General features: G+C 42.2%; 1 protein-coding gene and 1 pseudogene across 2 annotated transcripts in view; both read left to right on the plus strand.

Moving 5' to 3' along the window:
- Positions 1-26,925, plus strand: part of OSBP2 (oxysterol binding protein 2) — a gene marked incomplete at its 5' end in the record, with an annotated part of 155,156 nt that overhangs the window by 11,532 nt on the left and 116,699 nt on the right. The window contains one exon of the mRNA XM_021711414.1: positions 17,623-17,831. Coding sequence (XP_021567089.1) covers positions 17,623-17,831 — 209 coding nt within the window. The remainder of the gene's footprint in view (positions 1-17,622; positions 17,832-26,925) is intronic.
- Positions 797-2,137, plus strand: LOC103258536 (annotated as a pseudogene). Its single transcript, XR_002481867.1, has one exon. The product of XR_002481867.1 is annotated as an elongation factor 1-alpha 1 pseudogene (transcript).

Here is a 26,925-nt window from a genome sequence, read left to right on the forward strand (position 1 = left end):
CCCGCTGGGCTCCGGCGATCTTTCAGCCTCAGCCTTCCAAGTAGCCGGAACTACAGCCACGCACTACCACACCCAGCTAATTTTTTTTTTTAATTGTAGACATTAGGTCTCTCCAAGTTGCCCAGGCGGGTCTCGAACCTGCAGGCTCAGGCAATCCACTCACCTCAGCCTGCCAAAGCGCGGGATTACAGGCTGAGCCATCAAGCTCGACTCACATTTTTTTTATTCATTCATTTGTTGATGGACATTTAGGTTGATTCTATATCTTGGCCATTGCGAACAGTGCTGCAATAATCATGGGAGTGTAGATATCTCTTCCATATTGATTTCCTTTCCTTGTGATTTTTTATGATGGTAAAAACATATAACATAAAGTTTGCCATCGTAACTATTTTTAAGTGTACAGCTCAGTAGTATATTCAGTATATTAAGTATATTCACATTTTTGTAAAACAGATCTCCAGAACTTTTTCATCTTGAAAAGATGAAACTCTAGCTCATTAAATAACTCCTCCTTTTATTTTCTTCACCCCTAGCCCCTGGTAATCACCATTCTACTTCCTGTTTCTATGAATTTGACTGCTTTAGGTACCTCATAAAAATGGAATTACATAGTATTTGTCATTTCATGTCTGGCTTATTTAACTTAACATGATGTCTTGAGGTTCATCCATGTTGTGGCATGTGACAGAATCTCTTTCCTTTTTAAAGCTAAGTTTTGCTTTTTCACAATGAGTTTGCTGCCAGAGGTGTTGTGAAAACCTCCCCTAAAGGCCCAAATGGGAAAGGAATCATTGGACACGTCGATTCAGGCGAGTCTACCACTACTGGTCACCTGATCTACAAATGTGGCAGCATCGACAAAAGAACTATTACGAAATTCGAGAAGGAGGCTGCTGAGATGGGAAAGGGCTCCTTCAAGTATGCCTGGGTCTTGGATAAACTGAAAACTGAGTGTGAACATGGTGTCGCCATTGATATCTCCCTGTGGAAATTTGAGACCAGCAAGTACTATGTCACTATCACTGATGCCCCAGGACACAGAGACTTCATCAAAAACATGATTACAGGCACATCTCTGGCTGACTGTGCTGTCCTAATTGTTGCTGTTGGTGTTAGTAAATTTGAAGCTAGCGTCTCCAAAACAGGCAGACCTGTGAGCATGCCCTCCTGGCTTACACACTGGTGTGAAGCAACTAATTGTTGGTGTTAACAAAATGGATTCCACTGAGCCACCCTATAGCTAGAAGAGATACAAATAAATTGTTAAAGAAGTCAGCACTTACATTAAGTGCACTGGCTACAATCCTGACACAGTAGCATTTGTGCCAATTTCTGGTTGGAATGGTGACAACATGCTGGAGCCAAGTGCTAACATGCCTTGGTTCAAGGAATGGAAAGTCACCTGTAAGGATGGTAATGCCAGTGGAACCATGCTGTTTGAAACTCTGGACTGCATCCTGCCACCAACTCGTTCCACTGACAAGCCCTGGCATCTGCCTCTCCAGGATGTCTACAAGATTGGCGGTATTGTTACTGTCTCTGTGAGCCAAGTGGAGACAGGGGTTCTCAAACCTGGCGTGATGGTCACCTTTGTTCCAGTCAATGTTACAACTGAAATAAAGTCTGCTGAATTGCACCATGAAGCTTTGAGTGAAGCTCTTCCTGGGGACAACGTGGGCTTCAGTGTCAAGAATGTGTTTGTCAAAGATATTAGTCATGGCAGTGTTGCTGGTGACTGTAAAAATGATCCATCAATGGAAGTAGCTGGCTACACAGCTCAGGTGATTATCCTGAACCATCCAGGCCAAATCAGTGCTGGCTATGTCCCTGTACTGGATTGTCACGCGGCTCACATTGCATGCAAGTTTGCTGAGCTGAAGGAAAAGATTGATCGCTGTTCTGATAAGAAGCTGGAAGATGGCCCTAAATTCTTGAAGTCTGTTGGTGCTGCCATCGTTGATATGGTTCCTGGCAAGCCCATGTATGTGGAGAGCTTCTCTGACTATCCTCCTCTGGTTCATTTTGCCATCTGTGGTTTGAGGCAGACAGTTGCCGTGGGTATCATCAAAGCATGGACAAGAAGGCTGCTGGCAAGGTCACCAAGTCTGCCCAGAAAGCTCAGAAGGCTAAATGAATATTATTCCTAGTACCTGCCACCCCAGTCTTAATCAGTGATGGAAGAACAGTCTAAAAACTGTTTGTTTCAATCGGCCACTTAAGTGTAATAGTAAAAGACTGGTTAATGATAACAATGTGTGGTAAAACTTTCAGAAGGAAAGGAGAATGTTTTGGGAACCATTTTGGGGTTTTTTTTTTGCATGTGGCAGTTTTAAGTTACTAGTTTTTGAAATCAATACTTTTTAATGGAAACAACTTGACCAAAAATCTATCACAGAATTTTGAGACCCATTAAAACAAAGTTTAATGAGAAAAATAAAAAATAAAAAAGCTAAGCTTTTTATATGTACTATATATTAATTATATATATATAATTTTGTTTATCCATTTATTCATCAATGCACATTTTGGGTGCTTCCACCTCTTGGCTATTTTGAGTAGTGCTGGTATGATATTTGTAAACTCCTTTCAAGTCTTTTGATTCTTTTGAATAGATACCCTGAAGAAGGATTGCTGTAGCATATGATAGTTCTATTTTTAATTTTCTGAGGAACCTCTGTACAGTTTTCTATAGTGGTATACCATTTTACATTCCTACCAACAATGTTGCTTAAAGGTTCCAATTTCTCCACATCCTTGCCAACACTTTATTTTATATTTGTTTTGTTTTTGTCTTTGCTTTTGATAGCAGTCATCCTGGTGGGTATTCAGTGATATTTAATTGTGATTTGATTTGCATTTTTGTGATGATATGTGATGTTGAGTACTTTTTCACATGCTTGTTAATCATTTATACCATCTTTGGAGAAATGTTTATTCAAATCCTTTGCTCATTTTTAAATCAGTTATTTGATTTTTATGGTTTTTTGAGTTGCAGAAGTTCTTTTTATATCCTGGACATTAACCTCTTGTCAGATACATGATTTGCAAATATTTTCTCCTATTTCATAGGTTTCCTTTTTACCCTACGGATTGTGTGCTTTGATTCTCAAAAGTTTTTAAGTATGACCTAGTCTTATTTGTCTGTTTTTGCTTTTGTTGCCTGTGCTTTTGGTGTCATAGCCAAGAAGTCATTGTCAAGTCCAGTGTCATGAAGCTTTACCCCTATGTTTTTTTCTAGGAGTTGTATGGGTGTTGCATTTTGGTCTTTAATCCATTTTGATTTAATGTTTGCATACAGTATAAGATAAGGATCCAACTTCATTCTTTTGCATGCACCATTTGTTGAAGAGACTGTCCCTTCCCTGTTAAGTGCTCTTGGCATCTTTGTCAAAGATCATTTGACCATATACGTGAGAGTGAAAAGAAAACCCTTTTGAAAAACTCCTACTCTAATTGGATATGACAGTGTGTTGTTTCTAATGCCCAGCTGCAGCTCTGTCTTCTGGAACCATGGGAAGTTAAATCCAAGACCTTAAGGTCCCTACTCACATCTCTAGGCTTCACTAACTAACTACAAAGCCCTCTACTTACAAAAAGAGTGATTGTGATAGCCTGTGAGAAAGTGGATGGAGATCAAAAGTAGAAACTTAGATTGCTTACAAAGATTGCTGATAGAGAATTTCATTTTGACACTTAGAGTTTCCTTATTCATCTTCCATTTATCCCAGCACAGACAACCACGGCTCCCAGCAGGACCAGCCTCCTCTCTGCGTCTCCAGCATCATCTCCTGCTGATCTCTTTTTCTACTTTTACACTCCAGTGACAATGAGCTTAGTGTGTATCCTGACACAAGAGGAGTGGGTGGGAGTTAGAACTGCATCCTCAGCTCACTTATGCTTCTGGATTAGGCAGCTGCAAAACAAATCACCCAGAGACGATTTTTTTTTTTTAGTTTCAGGGGTACACATGTGTGTTTGTTACATGGACATATTGTGCAGTGGTAGGGATTGGGTCTCAGGTGGCCCATTCCCCAGATAGTGAGCATTGTGCCCCTTAGGTAGTTTCAGAACCCTAACACCCCTTTCTCCTCTCCCCTTATTGGTGTCCCCAATGTCTATTACTTCCATCTTTGTGGCTCTTTAGCTCTCACACATGAGTGAGAACATGCAGTATTTGGTTTTCTGTTTCTTAGTCAGTTTACTTAGGATGATGACCTCCAGCTCAGATTTAAACTCAGAGGTTAAAGCAGCAGTGGTTTACTTTTGCTTGAGTGTCTGCACATGACAGGGACAAATCTCCTTCAGGCAGTGGCACCTGGAAGCAGGCAAGTGGGGGCGTTTTCATACCATGATGGCCGAGGTGCAGTGGGAGCCACAACACCCCAGTTTGAGCCTGTATACCCTCATTCCACTCCACAGTCCATTGGACAAATCAAGGCACATGGTCTAGTCCATTATCATGGGGTGGGGAGATGCCCACTCAGTGCTCCAGTGGGTGATTCTGCAAAGACCTGCGGCAAGGATGACATATAATTGTAGTTCAAGAAATGTGTTTAAAAAAAAAAGGTGGGGGAAATGCTTCAGTCCATCACAGTCTCTAACCTCCCTTCCAATGATCACACCCGTTAGCCTCTTCATCTGTAAAATAAGATAGCTGGACATGGTGGTACATACCTATAGTCCCAGCCACTTGGGAGGCTGAGGTGGGAGGACCATCTGAGCCCAGGAGGTCATGGCTATGGTGAACTGTGATCATGTTACTGCACTCCAGCCTGGGTGACACAGTGAGACTCTGACTCAAAAAATAGATTAATTAATTTTTTAAAATAAGAGTACTGGGCTAGGTGATCTCTGTTCCTTCCAGTCTCACCTTCCTGAAAATTTGATGAGGAGCCAGTTGAAAGAAAGGGAGAAGAAATGAGATAGTAAAGATGACCTATGCCTGGCACTGGGGTTGGCACATCAAGACATTCAGGAAATGTCTATTGACTCAATGACTTGGACTTCTGCATCCAGGTGACTGGGAAGCTGGGAGTTAACACAGTAGTGAAAGAATAAGGGATGCTTTTCCTGGGCCACAGGTGTTCACTGGCCTTCCTGTCCCTGGGGGCACAGGCCTTTGGAACTGCAGTTGGAGTTGCAACTTTGCAACTTGAAAGTTGAAAGCATGACATCCACATGATTGTCTCCCCACCACCCCCTTTTTTTACTGCTGTCACTTACAGATCTGGTCCATTGATGGTAAGAGCCCTTGCTCCTGAGTCCCTGGGCAGCATGGGAACAGGGTGATGTTGTGTCCGGTTCCCAGTATTGGGAGACTTGCAAGAGGACTGAGTGGGGACACCACCTTTTGCTGAACTGTTCCCATGACAAGAGAGGCAGCTTCTTTGAATTTTCACTTTTAGAAAATGAAACTATTTTGTTAGACACAGGCACAGAAGCAATTTTCTTCTGAATCCTGCATTTCTCCTGAGTTGTCCTGAGTTCTCCTGAATTGATTTTGTCTTTCAGCTTACTGAGTCTCCTAGAGATGGGATTAGAGTGTTCTTAACCTCTGAGCTGATTTCTATTGTGCCTTATCTGAGTGCCTCACAGCCCTTTAGATGTTAACCCTGGCTTCAGGCTGCACCCCTCTTGCCTCTTCTTCCCTTTCAGCCCCAGTTTGTGCTTTGTGGCAACATGTCACATTATATGTGTATGTGCAACTGCATGGTAGCTCATGTTTTGTGTTTTTTCCCAGAAGGCCCTGTCTGCAATAAATCAGTGTTTAGTAACTCTTAGCTGGCTGCACACTGCACAGATATATCATGGGTGCCTGGAAGCAGACAAGATTTTTCTATGTCCCTGGTTAAGTTGCATGGTGTGAAAGCAGAAGAATCTCTAGGTAGGAAAGGAACTCAAAAGTCATTGTGCCAGCTATCTGAGCAAACTTCTCTAGTGATAGAGAGCAAACCTCTCTCTCCCCAGAGGTTGTTCCTTATACACTGTGAATGTTAGAAAATTCTTTCTCTGATGATCTGAAATAGGTTTCCGGGGAACATTTGTCCTCACTGGGATGTTTCTCTGTCACTCATTGCTGGTCTTATGCCCTCTCCATGGCTGTACTTTTCATCTTCAGAGAGGCTGGCTCAGTGACCCTGCATATTATTTATTGTAGCATAACAAATCACCTCAAAATGTAGCAGCTTAAGACAACCATAAACATTATCACAGTTTCCATGGGTCAGGAATTCATGAGTGGGTGGTTAGTTGGGGTGATTCTGGTTCAGGATTTGTCATGCGGGCTACAATCATTTGAAGGCCTCATTGGGCCTGCAGGCTCCACTTCTAAGGTGGCTCATTCACATGCCTGACAAAGTGGTCCTGGCAATTGGCAGTAGGCCTCAATTCCTCGCCCTGTGGATTTCTCCAAAGGACTACTTGTGTGTTCTCACAACATGGCAGCTGGCTTTTCCAAGGGACAGTGATCCAAGACAGAGCAAGACGGGAACCACAACCTGCCTCCCTTGAAGTCACACTCAATTTCCACAATATCCTGTTGGTTACACAAGTGAGCCCTGCTTAGTGTGGGAGGAAGGCTCCAAACCTCTATGACCCTTACTTTCCTCATCTGTAAACAGCCCTGCGTGGCTGTACTATTTCATAAGTGAAAGGGATGTTTTTGAATGTAAGGATTTTGCTAGCAATGGATGCTTAACTAATGAGAACCTCCTGTTTAACTCCCACGCTTCTGTTTAACTGGTACAGTTAAAGAGATCAGGGCTAGATTTGCCAGAGGATGAGGAAGACATAGTTGAGCCCTCCTCAGGGGAGTAGCGAGCCTGTGGATTATCCTGTGGTTCAGGAACCTTGTCATGGGGAGACCACTCTCTGCTGATAGGGCCTTTCTCTTGTTCAGTCCAAATGGTGGATGGGAGAAGGAAGGTCATACCCTGTTATTGGGTTCTACGGGGGCCCAGTAGAGTGTTTGCTCCATGGATGCCTGGACCTCATCTATCTTGTTCACCACTTTGAACCCATGGCCTGGCCTGGCCTTGGCAGGCCCTCAGTAAATACCACAGTCTGTTCATTAACTTCTTCCTTTGATGATCTAAGTTTCTGGGCAACATTTGTCCTCACTGGGATGTTTCTCTGTCACTCACAGCTGGTCTTATACCTTCTACATGACTGTACTTTTTATCTTAGAGGGGCTGGTTCAGTGTCTGAATGAAGGATGAACGTGCCTAGCAGAGGCAAAGGTTGTCTTACACTTACAGACTCTATTTTGGGAGTCTACAACTGCCGGTGGTGTGGGGTCTTTAGTTTTGTAGGCTGCTGTCATGTTTTGACAGGAGTTTACTTGCCATTTCTGGGACAAGCAAAGCTTCATGGGAGTTGCTTTTATATAAGATTATTTCATTGAATATTAATGTCAGTGCCTATAATACTGGAGGCCATAAAAGGAAGAAGTAGAATTCCTGAATAAATTATATGTTTCCCCATCAGATCTGTACACTCATATTGTAATCTGAGCATTTAAATTTGTAATTGGTCTTGGTGGTAAATTTGGAGTTAAGTGTTTCCTTAATTATCTCTAATCCGTGGCATTTCAATCTTTCACTCGGCTTGGTAACTGGTTTTCTTTTTTAGAGCCTTCTTTGCTTAGTGTAATATTTTATTTGGTATGTTTTTGTGCTGCTGGATTTTTAAGGTAACAGATCACTTGTGGAAGAAAGAATCTAGGTTGCAGGAGCTATCCTGCAGATTGTAGCTGCGGCTACAGAGATTATGTGATGATTTAAAAAACAAATCTATTCAAGTATCCTGAATTGTTCTGTGTAGGAGAACCTGGATTTATAGGCCCACGACTGTGCTCAAAATAGACTCAGCCCTGTGCCCTAGAGACCCGCCATCTCCTAGCTTCTCATCATGAGATACTTAGCACACAGCCTCATTCCAGTGCCTGCTTCTTGGGTCTCAAGAGGTCCCCTGTGTCACTGAAGCTGTTCAGCTCTGCTGTTTATCATGGCTGCACACAGGGAATATTTAAAATAGGATATTTATACATTTTTAAAATTTCAGATATTTAAAAAATATATAAAAGTAAGGATGTTGGTATAATGAACACTTTGTCCTCATCACCCAGTGTCTTACTTTAGGGTCAATCTGTGGTCCTCCCATACTCATTTAATTGAATCAAGTCTCACACGTATTTAAGTTTTATTTATAAATATTTCAGTACAGTCTGTTTCTCTTTAGAGATGAAGGATTTTTAAGTAATCAAAATAATATTAACATACCTAAAAATTTAACAATAATTACTTAATATTATCAGATATCTAGTCAATACTAAAATCTCTCTCTCCTCTCTCTCTCTCTCTCTCCATATATATATATATATAAAAAACAGTTTCTAGATATCAGGGTCCAAATAAGCTTCCTCCATTGTAATTGGTTGACATTTTTTCTCAGAATTTTAAAAAATTATTTATTTATTTAGAACAGTTTTAGGTTCACAGCAAAATTGAGCAGAAGTACAGAGATTTCCCACATGCCCCCTTCCCCACAATGCAGACCTTCCCTCATTGCCAACATATCCCAACAGCATGGTACATTTTTTATGATTGCTGAACCTACATTGACATGTCATTATCACCCATAGTCTGTAGTTTACATTAGGGTTCACTCTTGGTATTGTACCTTCTATGGATTTGGACAAATGTATAATAATATGTATCCACCGTTATGGTATCATACAAGGTGTTTTCAGTATCTTTAAAATCAGTCTGTGCTCTGCCTCTTCATCCCTCCCTCTCCTCTAACCCCTGGCAACCACTCATCTTTTTACTGTCACCATAGTTCGCCTTTTCCAGAAGGTAGTGTAATTGGGATCACACAATGTATAGTCTTTTCAGATTGGCTTCTTTCCCTTCATAATATACATTTAAAGTTCCTCCATGTCTTTTCGTGATTTAGTAGCTAATTTCTTTTTAGCTCTGAATTATATTCCACTGTCTGGACATACCACAGTTTACCTATTCAACTGCTGAAGGACATTTTGGTTGCTCCCATGTTTTGGCAATTATGAATACAGCTGCTACAAAATTCATAGGCAGGTTTTTGTGTGGACATAATATATCTCACCATGTGTTAGCTCCGAGCTGGGCAGGGATGAGACAGGCCAGGTCTGCATCTCATAGAACTTGCATTTTAGCTTGTAAGCAGAGGATACAGTGACCAAGTAAACTAGAACATTATTTCTGGACAGGTACCCTAGTATACTCCATGGAAAGAGCCCTGTGCTGACGACAAAACAACAACAACAACAACAACAAAAACCCTAATTCTAGTTCTGTCTTTGGTATTTACTATTTCTTTGGACTGGGGCATGTGACTTATCTTTTCCTGGCCTTCTTCATTTTCTTGACTGTAAAACGGGGTTAATTTCCTGCTAGAGCTATGCCTGTCAAATAGAATATACTTGATAAACATTTCTAAATGACTCCATGTCTACTCTGTCCAATTTACAAGCCCTTGTGAGGATCAAGAGAGTCATATTTGTGATGGTCTTCCATAAGAAGTGAAACACTACATAGATGTCAGTTGTATTGATAAAAATGCCTTGCTTTATAAATTACTATGTCATCCTCTGTTTAAAAATGTAGTGACATGACTTTCAGTAATGAGAGAATGACTTCTGAGTCTGCTTTTTTATTTTTATTTTAAAAATTGCATTAGGAATGTCCTTGTAGCAGTATCTATTGAACATTTCTCAAGGGAAATTTTAAATGGCAAAAAATCAGGCCAGAAGGAAAATGAAATGATGTCAGGTCTCATAGTGATAGTCTCATCTCTGAAAGTGAATGCCACATAAGTAGGTGCTTCTGTTTGATGGGCAATCACTGACATTTGTGGTGTTGAGTGCTGCCTGTGTGCATCATCTGGCCAGCTCTGCTGGCTATTGAGTGTGCAAAGGAAACCTGGGGGGAGAAGGGAAGAGGTGAAAAACTCTGAGCGGCTCTGTGGCATGGCTGCTCCAGGACAGAGAGGAGCCATATGGATGCCACAGTGGCGTAGTATTCTAGGCAGGAACTGTGTGGAGGTTTAACATTGCTGCTCCCATGATTGCCGCACAAAAATAAACCAGTGCAGCTGCATCTGAGCTTCGGGAAGGTCATTTCTCCATTCATCTGTTCTGATGTTCTTCCTCCACTCATTGTGTAAGTGTCCGAGGGCTGCTGGAACAAACTATTACAAACTGGGTGGTTTAAAACAACAGAAACTCATTATCTCGCAGTTCTAGAGGCAGAAGTACACAGTCAAGGCATTGACATGCACATGGGTTAAAAGTTTAAAATCAATGTCGTGCTCGCTCTGAAGTTTCTAGGGGAGAATCTATTCTAGGCATTCCTAGCTTCTGGTGTTAGAAGATGATGCATTATACCTATCTGTTCCTCCATTGTCTCCTCCATCTCCATTACACCTATCTGTTCCTCCATCTGTTCCTCCTATGTGTCTCTATGTCTCTTTTTCTCTCCCTATGAGGACACGAGTCATATTGGATTAGGGCCCATCCTAATGACTTCACCATAACTTGATATATTTTCAAAGACCCTATTTCTAAATAAGGTCACATTCACAGATACTGAGGGTTAGATTTCAGCATATCTTTCTGGGCATGCAGTTCATCTATTAAGACCATGATGACCAGGCCATGGTTGGGTTCTCTCTTTTGGCTGCCCTGGAGCCCTGGCCTTCCTTAGAACCACATGCTTCTACTCTGCTGCTCTACACAGGTCTGTCTCTCTTCCTAGTCCTTTCCTGGACAAAGTCCCCTCATCTTTTGAGACTGGATGTTTTAGTATACCTCCTTGATCCCTCTTGGACAGGAAGGGTCGTTCAGTTTCCTCAGTTCCCACCACTGGCAGCTTATCCCTCCATTTTGAATTTGTTTTTGCTTTTGTTTTTGAGTCAGAGTCTCACTTTGTTGCCCAGGTTGAAGTGCAGTGGCCGGGTCACAGCTCACAGCAGTCTTGACCTCCTGGGCTCACGTGATCCTTCCACCTCAGCCTCCCAAGTAGCTGAGATTTCAGGCACATGCCACCAAGTAGAGACGAGGTCTCTCCATGTTGCGCAGGCTCGTCTCCAATTCTTGGACTCAAGCAGTTCTCTTGCCTCGGCTTCCCAATGCACTGGATTTATAGGTGAGGTGAACACCCCTTTATTTTTTAATTTGTTTTCCTTTGTTTATTATTAAATGGTGGCTTGCAACTTATAAGCCTGTCTCCTTCACATGCTAAAATGTTCTTTTAGGCCAGAAAAATGTGCCTTATTTATTTTTATATCTACCCGCTCCCCAGTTTCTAGCACAGTTCCTTTATATATATAGTAGCTCATAGGAAGTGCTTGCTGAATTAGAATCCGGAAGATTGGATGGAAATTTAACAAGTAAATCAGGGTCAGCATGAGCTTGTGTGGAATGAAAGTTACACAGAAGGCTAAGTGTTTTGCTTCAGAGTAGTACCTTTTGTCTTTCTGTGTGTCTGCATTTAAATTTTCTGCCCTGTTCATTTTTTTCTTACCCATGGACACTTCTTGTGAAGGTCCTCTAGAAAACATAGCTTGAGGCAAGGATTAAAGAGCTGACATTTTGTTTGGGAGATGCAATCGCAGGGCAGTGAGACACCAACAAGGGAGCCTGAGGAAAGATAAAAGTGACCACCCAGTGTATTACCTTACTGGGTGTCATTTCACAGAGAGCTACAGAGAGACACAATGGTTTGCTCAGGAAGCATGTTTTCCTGGCACATAGACTTTTCCAGATGGTGTGCAAGGAGAAAACACAACTCAGAGCTATCCACAGAAGGAGGATTTATCTGTCCTATTTACTTTCATCTCCCGTTTCCCACTGTGAAATTTCATGGAAGTCCAGAAGTTGACATTCACGCCTTGCTGTGAATTAGGTGCCAACCAAGAGAGACAAAGGAGATGCTGAGGGAATCTGAGAAGGTGCACAAGGTTTGTGTCCATACAGTCCACACCTTGTGCTACTCAGGTCTGCTCGTGCCTTCCATGCTATCAACTCTCCTATTCCAATGTGGCAACCCCCATTCCTTGGAGAACAGAAACATTCTATCCCTTCCCTGAGCAGAGAGGCACAAGTTCAATCAGTGACAGAGGCCTCTTCCTGGTGGTGGCCTTTGGGGGTTGCCTGGAAGAGCGTAGTAAGATGAAACAAGCTCATTTGCCGCTTCTGTGTCTGGCCCCAACACTGTCATTGACAGTCATCATCTTCCTCCTCCACTGTCCATTCTAGACCCTCTTCACTTGCTGCCAGCTCTCTGACTGGTCTGTACCATTTGCCCTGAGGGGTCTGAGTGTGGTGTTGACTTTGCCCATTAACAGCCATTAAGCCATGGAAGCATAAAGAGATATCCCAGAGAATCCTCTGGGTTCTATTCCAGACATTCTTCTCCCATTCCTATGGGCCGCTAACCCAACTCCTCGTAGCAGTTAGGATCAGCGAACTTTGACAGCAGAGTCATTTCACTCTTTGTTGGTTACTGGCATGAGGAGCTGAAGGTGGTCAGTTGGTACTGTCAGCTTCCAGTTCAGTGGAAGCCTTGTTGTGTCACATCCACCCCCCTACCCCTGGACTAGATCCTCTAACCCAGCTAAGGCTAAGTGTGCCAAGATGGGAAGCCCAAGCCCCACAAAGGGTGGATGTGTGACAGTGAGCAAGGCCACTCCTGGACCAGTCTGTTGTAACTATGGGGGACAGGACACCAGATACCAGTTGTCAGTTCAAGGCAGATACTGCATTCTAGAGGACAGAAACTCAAGCCTGAGGGACATTTCCCCAGTCAGTGCCACAACTGAGCCTTCAGGAGGCCATCCCATTGTTTTGTCAGGCAGGCTGCCGCCAAGGGATGGCTGGGTTCACGTGAGACCAGTGAATCCATGCTCAAAAGTCATTGGTTTACCTCCTTGGCAGAAATGGGCTGCTTGGTCTGCCACTGTTGTTGTATGGGAGTTCATTCCAACAGACAAGGCTTTTGGGAACTTTGGACCCTGGAGCTGCTTGAGGGGCCACAGGCAGGGAAGGCAACCCCAATACCAGAAAGTGCATCGATTTCATTAAGGGCAAATTGCTATTTCTCCAAGATGGAAGGGGTCTGATATAGTTGGCAGCTGTCTGGTTCTTTCCAAGGAATTGACCATATCAGGGAGGGTCTGGTGCTGGTCTCTACTGCTGGCATGCAGGGAACTCAGTGGATTAGCAAGCTGAGCCTTGGTATTGTGGAGGCAAAAGGGGAAGAAAGGCAAGGGAAAGATGTAAAGGGATGTGATGCCTTCGGGGTAGCCACCACTTCACAGCAAACTGCAAGGGCCACTCAGGCCACTTATGTTCTCTAGGCTTGTGGATTTCTCCAGAAGGTTAGCAAGGACACCTTAGAGAGATTTGCAGGGGGGATAAGTGAGGAGTATTTACCTGTCTGGTTCCCAGTCACTTCCCATTTCCCACTGTTCAGTGTTTAACCTCTGAGACTCTAGCACGTCCATGCTGTGGGTTGCAAAAACTCAGCTTCTTGGTGGAAGAAGCCAGATTCTGTACACTGAGATGCAGCACTTCTCCCAAGTGCAGAAATGGAGTGGTGACTTGACCTAAATGGGGGACTAAAAGAGGGAATGGAGGAGGTGGTGAAGGGACTATGCACAAGGTTTGTGTCTAATACAGCTGTGTTAGTCACTAATCACAGCTGGTCTTCACGGCTTAGAGTGCTATATTAACTATTTTTCACTTCCAAGTTCTGACAGCTGATATCTTTGCCAGAGACGAGAACTTGATTGGGGTCACTACTGAGTATTATTTTGTTGAGAGTCGATGTAGCTCACTTAATAGGATATTGCTTGTACTAAGTTCTCTTGCAGTGAAATTATACAGCAGGTGTTTCATATTTTGTTTCTATTTGTTCTAAATGCATCAGATATCAAAGTAATTCCTCAAAACATGTATCCTAAAAAAAATGATAGAGGCCAGGCATGGTGGCTTATGCTTGTAATCCCAGCATTTTAGGAGGTTGAGTTGGGAGGATTGCTTGAGTCCAAGAGTTTGACACCAGCCTGGGCAACATAGTGAGATCTTGTCTCTACAAAAGATAAAACATTTAGCTGGGCATGGTGATATGTACCTGTTGTTCTAGCTACTCAGGATGCTGAGGTAGAAGGATCACCTTAGCCCAGGAGGTTGAGACTGCAGTGAGCAATGATTGCACCACTGCATTCCAGCCTGGGCAACAGAGTGACACTCTAATTTAAAAAAATGTTTTTTTTTTAATGACAAGAGATGCATCATCATATATTTTGGATATGAACTCTGATACAACTGGGAGGCTCTAGGATGTGGCCTGGTAGTGAGGCCTCTAAAGCTGGTTCTTGGTTGTTGCACACTTCCACAGTCCTTTGGGGAGAAGACTTGCCACTGCAGCTTGCAGAGCCCAGGTCCATAGTACACTGTGGTAGAGTTTTAACTTCTCCACCATCTGAGCTATTGGGTATCCCTGGAAGGTCAGCCCTCATAGAGAGAGTTACCATAGCCATAATTCCCAATGGGAGAAACCATACCATTTATATACAACATGAGCAGGTGTGCCACTCCCAAACAGCAATCTGAATTTTAGGATATGTTCCTGAATTTTAGGCTCTTCCAGGACTGAGTTTGAAGTCATTGAGCATTTCAAAAAACTGAACAGGATAAAAATAATACTTTGATTTCTGGTGAAGAATGGTTTGAACATGAAGCATCTAAATTAAAGAGAAAAGAGCAGAACTGTATTCCAAGACCAGCAAATGCATTGGTCCTTGATAATCTTAAGGACATTTAGCTCCCAAATTTACATATTCACTGTACTATTTCTTCCATTTCTTCCAAATAATGCAGAAAAGTAAAACTGAAAAATTAAAATAATCCTCTCAAGACCCTTCATAAAAAATCATCATAATTAGAATGAGTAAAGGTTCAGTTTAGAGTTGGGTATTGGGTGACTAGAGAAGCTAGTCTGCTATATTTCATTTTCTGAATTGCTCTTGTTACTTTATTGTTATCTACCTGTTCTTGTTTCATTTTTATTAGCTTTTGTATTATTAACTTATCCCTCCTTTTATATTGATGTTACTGCTTCATCTTGGAGAATCCTAAACCTATTTATGCGAAATCCCTTTCATATTGTTCTGTTAGTTTCATTTTGTTTGAAGTGATTCATCTTTTGAGCGTCAACTTTGTTGGCTTCTTTATTTGCGTTGATTTTCTTAACAAGTCTTGAATTTGGGTTTTCAGGCTCATCTTGACTGGGAAGTCCTCCCTCCTTCCCTCAGCCTCACCTATCACTCTACTCTTCATGGTCTAGTGGTTTTTAAAATGCCTCCACCTAGTCCACTGGAGAGTCCAGCCTAGAACCAGATCCTATAATGGGCCTTTGGGGTTCTGCTCTTCAGTGACATTGAAAATATCTCCAGTCCGGTCTCTCAGCTTGAAGGCAGGGGAGTTCAAGTCCTAGACACAAAACTTCATATCAGCTATGACCCTTGGAAGAAGGTGAGAGCAGCATTAAATTTTTTATTTTGAAATAACTTAGATTTACAGAAAAGTTACAAAAAATAGTGCAGAAAGTTTCCATATACTCTTCACTTAGCTTCCCTTAATATTAGCAACATCTTGCCTCATCAAAATACAATTATCAAAACCAGGAAATTAACATTGTTGCAATACTATTAACCATACTCTAGATATTATTCGAATTACACTGTTCTTTTTCAGTCTTTTAAAAAATGTTATAATCTAAAGCAAGATTCCACATTGCATTTAGTGACTTTTGTGTTTATAATTTTATCTGCTTTTGTTAAGGAATATCTATTCCCTCTCCTCTGTTTATTTCTTCAGTTGTTTACTTATATCAGTATTGACTCATGTATTTTTTTTTTAGTTGATGAGTTGTAATCCATTACAATCTTTGCTGGGTCACTTCTAGCCTAGGTCTGATTTCACATAGGGACCTCATTCCATCTCCCATCCTGCACAAGTCACTTTATTCCCCATTTTTCTATAAGAGCTTCTGGAACTCTTGATCTTCCCTGCTTCTTTCCTGATTTTAGGCCCAGGATGCTTCTGTGTTAGTTTTAGGATAAGAGTCTAAATCCTTAATGTAGCCTACAAGGTACTGCCTTTGATCCATGCCTGATTTTCTAGTTTTATTTTTCTCTCATCTATTCTCTTGTTCTTAATGCTCTGTTCAAGGAAGCTTTTTCTATTCTTTGAAAGCTGTGAAGTTCCCCTTGCCTTGAGGTCTTTGCCCCTGCTCCTCCCTCTGCCTAGAACATTGCCCTCTCCCCTCTTCTTTTTGAGCTAAGTCATTTTTGGTTAGTTACTACACTGTTTAACTCCTGAACAATCTCTAGCCTAAAATGTCCTTTAATTTAAAGCATCAGGCTTCCAACAGGCATGCCCAACTTTGCCAGTTTTGTAAATTAGAGTGACTTTCCTAAGAGCTGGACTTGTCTTCAACTGTCGTTTTCTCTAATGAATGGGACCAAAGCAGAAGAGAATCAGAAAAGGCAACCACTATTCAAAAAGAGATGAATGTCTGACTGTCAAGTCATCTGATTTTAGAACTGGTAGAAGAATAAAGAAAATGATAGATGATAAACAGCCAGGGGAAATAAATGAGTATTTAGGGCTGTAGAAAATTGCCAAATGAGCTCCTGCCACTGGCAGTACTAAATGCTGACAAATCCCTTTTCCTTTTCCAACATCCTCCATGGAAAGAGATTTGTTATGTCAAGAGGGGTTCTGATTTTCCTTCGTTTATGTAAGGAAGTGAGTTAAGTAGATCCAGTTGTGATAATTAGATCTCTGTTTCCAGACATTGATCACAACTGGAAATGGCATGCACTTTATTCACCTCTTACTTTGACACCTTTAGCTCCATAATTCTGTAAGTAGCAAATGCAGTCATGCCTTAGTCCTGAGGTAGCATTGTGTTAACCTGGTCAGTGCCTTCAACTCATCTGTTATGGAGCCAAGTGAGAATGAGGGCAATGAGGGCATCCTTGCTCTGTGGATCTGATGATGTGACAAGGGCAGCCATCAGGGACAACACTGATCCTTGGTCACTCCACAGGGGATGCCTCCAAATCCACTCCCTTGGTCTCTGGTCTCCAATCTCAGTTTTAGTGGCAGGATCCCAACCTGCTCTAACTCAGTGGTCCTGATACTTAACAGAAAGAGCCTGACATGGAGTCCGAGGCCTGCTCTGCCTAGCGGGACTTTGGACAGTCACTCTTCTCCATTTCCTGGTGTTTGAAAGAACTCAGACCACAGCAGCCATGCCCTGCATGTGACACGGATGCAGGCTTCTATCCTTCTGCCACTCTCACCAGGAGGGTAAATGTGACCTTGGAGTTTTCTTCAACCAAGTCATGATCAGTCAGTCCCAGTAAGCATCATCTCCCAACTTTTACTCCAGGACCTCTCCCAGCTCTGAGGGTCTGAGATCTAAGAATTTGCCTGGAGAATCTTTTCAGTCTGGAGCTATTGAGTCTGAGAGCCTCACTTCATACCTTCCTTCCTCTTGCGTCCTACAGAAATCAGGGTGAAATGGCCCACACCTGCCGTGGAACCATCAACTTGTCCACTGCGCACATTGACACGGAGGACTCTTGTGGTATCTTGCTGACCAGTGGGGCAAGGAGCTACCATCTCAAGGCCAGCTCAGAGGTGGACCGGCAGCAATGGATCACTGCCCTGGAGCTGGCCAAGGCCAAGGCTGTTCGTGTGATGAACAACCAATCAGGTAGTGAGTGCTCGGAGCGGCGGGTGTGTCCATGTGGTATTATTATCTCCTTAACAGTGAGATGCTCAGCCATTCTGCCTAGGCAGCACTTCTTGGGATGGAAACGTTTGTGGTGGGCAAGGGCTGTGTGTGCCTCACCTTGGACAAATCTGGTTACCTAGACTTCAGTGGACCCTCCCAATGCTGCGGTGGTTAGGTCCAGAAGCAGCAGTTGGGGGTGGGAGTCCAGGATAATGCACTTGTGTCTCAGGCCAGCCTTTCTGGTCTCTGATTATGGGGATTGAAAATTCTTTAACCATAGCTGCTGCCTTTACCAAGGTGGGAGGTCAACTCAGAAGTCCTGAGTGAGGCATTTTATTTTTTACATTAATAGATTTTTAAAAATATGTAATGTTTTTGTAAGATTCCTAAACTGGTAGCTTCAAAAGCCTATGCAGTAAAGTCTGTATCTGACTCCTGGTCTCTTAGCCACGCACCCTGCTCTCCCACTCAGAGGCAACCAAAGTTACTTATGTCTGTACATATGTATTCAGATAGGTACTTATTTCAAAACAAATGCTGTTCTCTACTTTGATCATCTTCCATTTAGCAATGTGTGTTGGAATTTTTTTCCTATCAGTATGTAAAACGCTTCTTCTTTGTTCTTACAACAGTGTAGTATTTCATTGTATGGAGCTATCATAGTTTATTTAACATGTAGCCTGTTTATGAGCATTTAGGTTGTTTCCTTATTTTACCATGACACAACTGTACTGCCATGAGTAAACTTGCAAGTGCTTCATTTCATGCTTGTAAGAGTATAAACAAAGTGTACTTTCCAGGAAGCTGGCTTGCTGGGTCATTGGGAGAGTGCGCTTGTAATTCTGTGAGATATGTCAAACTGCCTTCCACAGGGGTTGTACTGTGAGATGCCAACAGTGTATGTGAGAATCCATGCCTCCCCACAGCCTTGCCTGCCCAGAGTGACATCAAATGTTTCTGATGGGTGAAAAGTGTGTCTACACGCTAGGAGCAGGGGTCAGGCAGCTGTGATCCTTCAGAAGTCATAAGCAGAATGGTGTGTGTTTCCAGAGACCTATGTGTTTTTTTGGTGTGGCAGGGCTCCGGGTGAGAGGGAGGCATAGCTCCTGCTCTCCAGGATTGTCTCACATGCTAGATTGGGAGACAGTGACTCCTGTGGAAGGAGCTCCAGCATACAGCAGGAAGAGACAAGCTAGTGAATTTGGTCACCATGCCCCACACCCTGTCTTCCTCACTGGGGTCTGTTCCCCAGCTCTAGCTTTTCAATGCTCATGGAAGGCCATAGAATATCAGTCTGGCCTTCTCTTTTGTCTCACCCATTTGGAGCAGTGAGTCACCTGCTTGGTGACAGTTTCCCTGGGGTCAGCACTCATGTAGCTGTGGTGTGTTAGCAAGAGTGCTGAGCTTGGCCAGGGGTCCCCAGGGTACCACTCCATTTTCCAGTGAAGGAGAGGGTTGGAGCCATTTCAGATATGGGCTGCACTGAGACCCCCAGCAGGATGTGTGGCCTTGGTTTGTATGCCTGTAGAAAGCTACTGTAGTGAAAGCTGTGACTAGTGGTGCAGCTGGGCTCAGAATACCCACATGGTCCAAGTGAGGCTATTTACCACAGAACTAGCTTCCTCTTTCTAAGATAAATAAATAAATACATACATAAATAAAATGGCTTCATTTTTTTAGGAACTTCCTGAAAATAATATAGAGGGTGGCATTTATAAGATTAGTCATTCTAGAACAATTTTCCTGCAACAGCAAGTGGGAGGACCTTTTTGTTCCTGTTCTTTTGTTTTGTTTTGTTTGCAACTGGAAAGGAAGTACCTGTTAGCTGAGCAGTGCTAGAGATTGCTAACCTGAACTTTCTCTAGAAGAGATGGGATCCCCTAAGGGAGTAGCCTCAGGCTCACCTTACTTGATTTCATGATAACAGCACAAAGCTTTTGTTGCCAAGGGGGTAGCCCTTCTGGGCAAAGAAACAGGACAGAGACAAACATTCAGGTACAATTCAAGGTAGTATATGCCACCTTGTACTGCCTGGAATGGTCGGAGTCCTCTCCTTTTGGCTTTTTGAAGCACAAATGTAGGTGAAGGAGAATTCTTCAGGCAGCTATTTTGTGTTTATAGAAGGTTTGGGGCCACCTGATTATGTCTTGAAAAATAACCCTTGTGGTGAGCTTCTCTTTAAGGCAATGTCCTCCTCACTAAGTTCTCAGGCTGATGTCAGAGAATTGTTGTTTATAACTTTTTGCCTTTCTTGGAGTCAGCTTGGAGTAGCCCTGAATGAGAGAAGACTGCCTGGTGTAGTTCTACCAAGGCCTGGCTGATGGCAGCCAGCTGGGTCAAGGACACAGATGTTATTCCAGGCAGGCCCCTGTGGGTTATCCCAGGGTCTGTCTCATCCTGCAGGAAGCCTACTTCCCACTTCCACTTACCTCTTGAAACCATTGGCTACTCCCCAGGTTTTCCCATGCTAGTCCAGGCACCATCCCCTCTTACCTGGGTATCTGCAGTAGCCTTCTTACTGTCTTCCTGCCTCTAGTCAGCTCTCCACAACAGGCAGAAGGACATGTTAAAAGTGGGAATCTGATCATATAACTATACTGGTTAAAACTATTGGGTGCTATAAACCAACTAGACTTAACAGGCATATACAGAACACTCCTCTCAGCAACAGTCAAGCACACTTTATTCTCAGACACGCTTGGAACATTCTCTAGCATGCATTAGGCCACAAAACAAGTCTCAATAAATTTTAAAAGATTGAAATTATATGAAGTGCCTTTTCTGACCAAAGATGGATGAAGCTAGAAATCAATAACAGAAGAAACACTGGAAAATGTACAAATATGTAGAAATTAAACAACACACTCAACCAGTGAATCAAAGATGAAATCACAAAGAAAATTAGAAAATACTTTGAGGTGAATCAAAATGAGAACACAGTATGTCAAAATTTATGAGCTGTAGCAAAAGCAGTGCCCAGAGGGAACTTTACAACTATAAAAGCTTATGTTTAAAAATAAGGAAATGACTTTAAGGGGAAAGTTAGAAAAATTAAAAAGAAGAAAAAATCTCAAATCAATAACTAACCTTTACACTTGAAGGAACTAGATAAGAGCAAACTAAACCCAAAGCTAGCAGAAGGAAGGAAACAATAAAGATTAGAGTTGAGAGAAGTGAAATAGAGACTAGAAAAACAAGAGAGAGAATGAATGAACCCAAAAGTTAGTTCTTTAAAAAGATCAATATAATTGTCAAATCTTTGACTAGATTAACTAAGAAAAAAGAGAAGATTCAAAATACTAAGATCAGAAATGAAAGTGGGAACATTACTACTGACCTCACAGAAATAAAAATGATTATCAGAGAATACTATGAACAATTGTACGCCAACAAATTAGATAACCTAGATGAAATGGGCAAATTCTTAAAAACACACAAATTACCAAAACTGACTAAAGAAGAAATAGAAAATCTTAACAGACCTATGACAAAGAAATAATTTCATCATCAATCAAAGATCTTGCAATTAAGAAAAGTCCAGGACCAGACGGCTTCACTGGGTGAATTCTACCAAACATTTAAAGAATTTACACCAGTCCTTCTCAAACTCTTCTCAAAAAATTGAAGAGGAGGAAACACTTTATAACTTACTCTGTAAGACCACCTCTGATATCTAAGTCACACACAGACATCATAAGAAAACTATAGTCTTTTATGAATATAGATGCAAAAACCCTCAAAAAAATACTAACAAAATCCAGCAGCATATTAAAAGGATTATATACCATGACCAAGTGGAATTTATCCCAGAAATGAAAGGGTGGTTTAACAATAGAAAAATCAATCAATGAAATACACTAATTTGATTAAAGAGGCAAAAGACACACATGATCATCTCAACTGATGTAGGAAAAGCATTTATAGATATACAACACCCTTTCATAATGAAAACATTTAGCAAGTTGGGAATAGAAGGCAGTTTTCCCAACATGATAAAGGGCATTGTAACTTACAGCTAACATCATTCTCAATGGTGAAAACTAAGTTTTCCCTCTAACTTCAGGAATGAGACAAGGATGCACACTTTCCCCACAGCTATTTAACATTTTCCTGGAAGTTCTAGGTAGAACAAGGCACGAAAAATTACAAAAGAAAAAAATAGGAATAGAAAGTAAACTTTTCTTATTGGCAGACATGATCGTATGTGTAGAAAATCCCAAATAATCCAGAAAAAAACTACTAGAGCTAGTAAATGAATTCAGCAAAAGGTACAGGGTACAAGACCAACATTTAAATGTCACATGTATTTCTATACACTTGTAAAGAACAATACAAAAAGGAAATGAAGAAAACAATTTCATTTAAATAGCATCAATAAATAAAATACTTAGAAATAAATTTAGCCAAGGAGGCTAAAACTAAATCGAAACTAAAAAAACATTGGTAAAAGAAAGAATTTCTTGGAAAGATATTCCATGTTCATGAATTGGAAAGCATTATAAAGATGGATAGCTGCCCAAAGCTGTCTATAGAGTCAATGTAATCCCTATTAAAATTCGATGAACCGAGTGCAGTGGTTCATGACTGAAATTCCAGCACTTCAGGAGGCCAAGGCAGATGGATTGCTTGAACCCTGGAGTTTGAGACCAGCCTGGGCAACATAATGAAACCTTATCTCTACAAACAAATTTTGAAAACTAGCCATGCATGGTGGCACACATCTATAGTCCCTGCTACTCAGAATGCTGAGCCCAAGAGGTCAAGACTGCTGTGAGCTGTGATCATCATAATCATGCCACTGCACTCCAGTATGGGCAACAAAGTGAGACCCTGACTCTAAATAAATAAATAAATTCAGTGACTCTTTTCGTAGAAATGGAAGAGTCTATTCTAAACTTCATATGGAATTAATTGCAGAGGATCCCAAATAGTCAAAATAATCTCAAAAAACAAAATAACAAAGTTGAAGAACTCTTTCCAATTTCAAGACTTACTATAAGTGACAGTAATCAAGACAATGTGGTACTGGCATAAGGATAGTCATACAGATCAGTGGAATCAAATTGATAGTCCAGAAACAAACCCATACATCTCTGACCAATTGATTTTCAACAAGAGTGCCAAGCTCATTCAATGGGGATAGGATGGTCTCTTCATTTTCTTACTGAAATGACTGGTTATCCGCTTTCCAAAAATGAAGTTGGACTCCTTCCTCATATTATATATAAAAATTGACTCAAAATGAATCAAGAGCCTAAATATAAGAGCTAAAACCACAAAATTCTTAAAAGAAAAAAATAGGAGTAAAAATTGTCATGACTTTGGATTTGGCAGTGAGGTTTTAGATATGCTACCAAAAGCATACGCAACTAAGAAAAAATCGATAAATTGGATCTTTAATAAAAAATTGGATCTTTAAAAAATTTTGTGCATTAAAGGATACTATCAAGAAAAGGAAAAGACAACCCATAGAATGAGAAAGAGTGTTTGCAAATCATTTATTTGATAAGGATTTAGCACCCAGAATATATAAAGAACCCTTATAATTCAACAACAAAAAGACAAATTACCCATTAAAAAATGGGCAAAATACTTGAATAGACATTTTTCCAAAGATGATTTATAATTTACTAATTAACACTGAAAAGATAACATTATTAGTTATTGGGGCAATGTGAATCAAAACCACAATGAGATACCACTTCACACCAATTAGGATAGCTACTAACAACAACAATAACAAAGAAAAAAACACAGTATTGGTCAGGAAGTGGAGATACTGGAACCCTTATACACTGCTGGTAGAAATGTGAAATGATGCAGCCACTGTCAGAAATAGTTTGGTGGTTTCTTCAATACATTATACAGAATTACCCTTGTGACCCAGCAATTCCACTCATAGCCAAAAGAATTGAAAACAGGTGTTAAAACAAAAGCTTGTACATGAAAGATCATAGCAGCACTGTTCACAATAGTCAAAAGATGGAAAGAACCCACATATCCCTTAATGGATTCATGGATAAAGAAAATGTGGTATATCCAGACAGTGAAATATTATTTAGTCATGAAAAGGAATGAAGCACTGATATATGGTACAACATGTATGAACCTTGAAAACATTATTTTAAGTTAAAAAAAAAAAAAGAAGAAGCCAATCAGACAACAAATCCGTAGAAATAAAAAGCAGACTAGTGGTTGCTAGGGACTGGAGGGAATGGGAGACGGGGAGTGGTTGCTTAATGGTATGGGTTTCTTTTGGGGGTGATGAAAATGTGCAACTAGATAAGGTGATGACTCCACAATATTATGCATGTACTAAATATCACTTAAAATGGTTAAAATGGTAAATTTTATGCGTATTTTACCACACACACACAAAATCATTGTAAATGGCGTGCCAGTGCTCTGTGGGTCAAATCCAGGGTCCTCACCACATTGGCCTGTAAGGCTCTATGTGCTCAGACCCCTCTGGTAGCTCCTTTCCTCCTCCTCCCCACCTTGCTCAGGGCTCAGCTCCTGCTTCAGGGCCTTTGTGCTTGCTGGTGTCTCTGCCTAGAACACTTCTGGCCTTACCCTCAGTCAGCCTGGTAAATCCTTCAGATCTTAACTTAAGGTTACTTCAGAGGGCTTTAGGCTGTCCTTCTCTCTCCATCATAGCATGTTGGTTATTTTTTTCACTGCCATCTGCAGTTGCTAATTGACCAGTTTGTTTAATTATTGTCCTGTGTCTTGTTTCCATGGTGATCTCAGAGTCCAGTACTGCGTGCATGTAGTACTGGGCTCGATGACCAGCAAGTTTCTCTTATGGGACCAGCATCCAGGATACTCTCAGCAGTGCCAGCAGTGTCCTTGGAGGGGTTATTGCAATGTCCTTGGAGTGGGGTGTGTTACAGCTGCTCCCTATCTGTCATCACTGGATCAGATGAAGGAACTCACAACATTTAGCTGGAAAAAGGAAGACCACGTAGAGCCGGCTGGAATTGTAAGTTTGAAGAGTTAGGATGTGTGAATGAGGCCACAGACCTACTTCTTGTGTTTGTGGCATAAGCAGAACCAGGGTGGATGTAGTGAGACTGATTTCTGCTTAGTCTGAGAAACAAAACAGAGTGCACTCAAAGAAGGGGGGAAAAGTAAGGATATGGAGGAAGGTTCCAGCCGAAGGCTGGGCTGGCCTGGGCTGGGCTGGCCTGGGCTGGGCTGGGGGCAGGGTTCTGAGAGTCCTTCAAGGGCTTGAGTGCTGCCATTCTGAGCTAACCTTGCTTTTATCTGTTTGCTTTCCAAATTTGGTAGAATGTTCTGTGGTAGTGTGGACAGAACACTGGGCCCAGGGGCAGGTCTGATGCTGGGAAAGTTGTCATGCCTCTTGGTGTCTTAGTCTCCCCATCTGTGAAATGAATGGTTGGCAAAGCTTCTCCCCAAATCCCTTCCAGCTCTGGGGCCATGGTCAAACCAGTTAATGTTTCTGAGCTCCAGTTTTCTCCTCTTTGACATTCCTGCCTGGTTGCTGGGAGCATTACATGAAAATATATGGGAAGTGTGTCACACTGTGGGTGCAACCAGTTTCATTCATGCCAGCATTGCTGTTGGGTATGTGCCTTATTACTCATAAATTATCCTGCCCACAGCTGGAGGCAGGCAAGGGGGCAGAATCACCCACAGGAGGGTCAGGCACCCAGAGTGTTTGAAAGATGAAGGAAAAAATCTGCTTTCACTGTCCCAAGGCGACCTATCTCCAGCAACATGTGTATCCCTGAAATGTGCTGCAGTGGACCCATAGGACTTCTATTCCCTCTCTGCTCTGGGCAAGGACATGCTTGCAAGAGGGGTGGCTGCAGGAGGGCCGACCATGGTTATCCTGGGGGCATCCGTCCAGGAGTATCTGCATCAGTCACACCGTAGTCTGCCAGCTGGGACAGTGGCTCTTCCCTTGCCAGCCCTGCCCCACCTGTGGGCCTTCTGCAGAACCCAGGGTCAGGTGATGGAGCAGCATTCCTGGATCCCACTCCTCAGCAGCACCCAACTGCCTCTGTTTGCTGCATTAGGGCTATCTGCTCAGGCACCTGAAATGTGTCTTCTGGGGTTTTCTTTTTCTTTTCTTTTTTTCTTTCTCTCTTTCTTTTTTTTTTTTAAGTTGGAGGTTGGAGTCTCACTCTGTCACCCAGGCTGGAGTGCAATGACACGATCACACTACTGCAGCCTCGACCTCCTGGGTTCAGGTGATCCTTCCACTTCAGCCTCCTAAGTAACTGGGACTACAGGCATGCACTACCATGCCTGGCTTATCTATCTATCTATCTATCTATCTATCTATCTATCTATCTATCTATCTATCTATCAAGAGATGAAGTTTCACCATGTTGTCCAGGCTGGTCTCAAATTCCTGGGCTCAGTTAATCCTCTCACCTTGACCTCCCAAGTGCTGGGATTACAGGTGTGAGCCACCACTCCCGGCCTTTTCTAGTTTTATATTTGTAGCTTGAACTTGCCAGCTGCCTAAATGAACTGAAGAAAAGAACACTTATTTGCAGGCCACAATATAATTTTTATTATATAAATATTAATCCCTACTAGACCTCTGTACTGTGTGTGCTCCTGTGCATTAACTTTTCAGAGGGAATGAAGGTTATTTAAATGGCACAGCCCTTCATTAACCCAAACTTCTTTTTTGTTTGTTTTTTTTTGAGTTGGAGTCTCACTCTGTCACCCAGACTGGAGTGCAGTGGCTGCTCCCAGCCACCACAGCCTCGACCTGCTGGGCTCCGGCGATCCTTCTGCCTCAGCCTTCCGAGTAGCCCGGAATTACAGGCATGCGCTACCACGCCCGGCTGATTTTTTGATTTATTGTAGAGATGAGGTCTCGCTGCCCAGGTGGGTCTCGAACCCGCGGGCTCAGGCAATCCACTCACCTCAGCCTCCCAAAGGCGTGGGATTACAGGCTGAGCCACCCAAACTTCTTATGCAAGGTGTGGCAGTTTCCACTGAGGCAGAACCAAACGTCCCTCTGCCTAGGAGGTGAGATTCGCATATGAATAAGCACTGGATAAGGCAGGAAGCCCTCAGTGCCCTGGGGTGG

Source organism: Carlito syrichta, unplaced genomic scaffold (genome assembly GCF_000164805.1).
Source record: "Carlito syrichta isolate Samal-C Ts95f unplaced genomic scaffold, Tarsius_syrichta-2.0.1 Scaffold302276, whole genome shotgun sequence".
Lineage (NCBI taxonomy): Eukaryota > Metazoa > Chordata > Mammalia > Primates > Tarsiidae > Carlito > Carlito syrichta.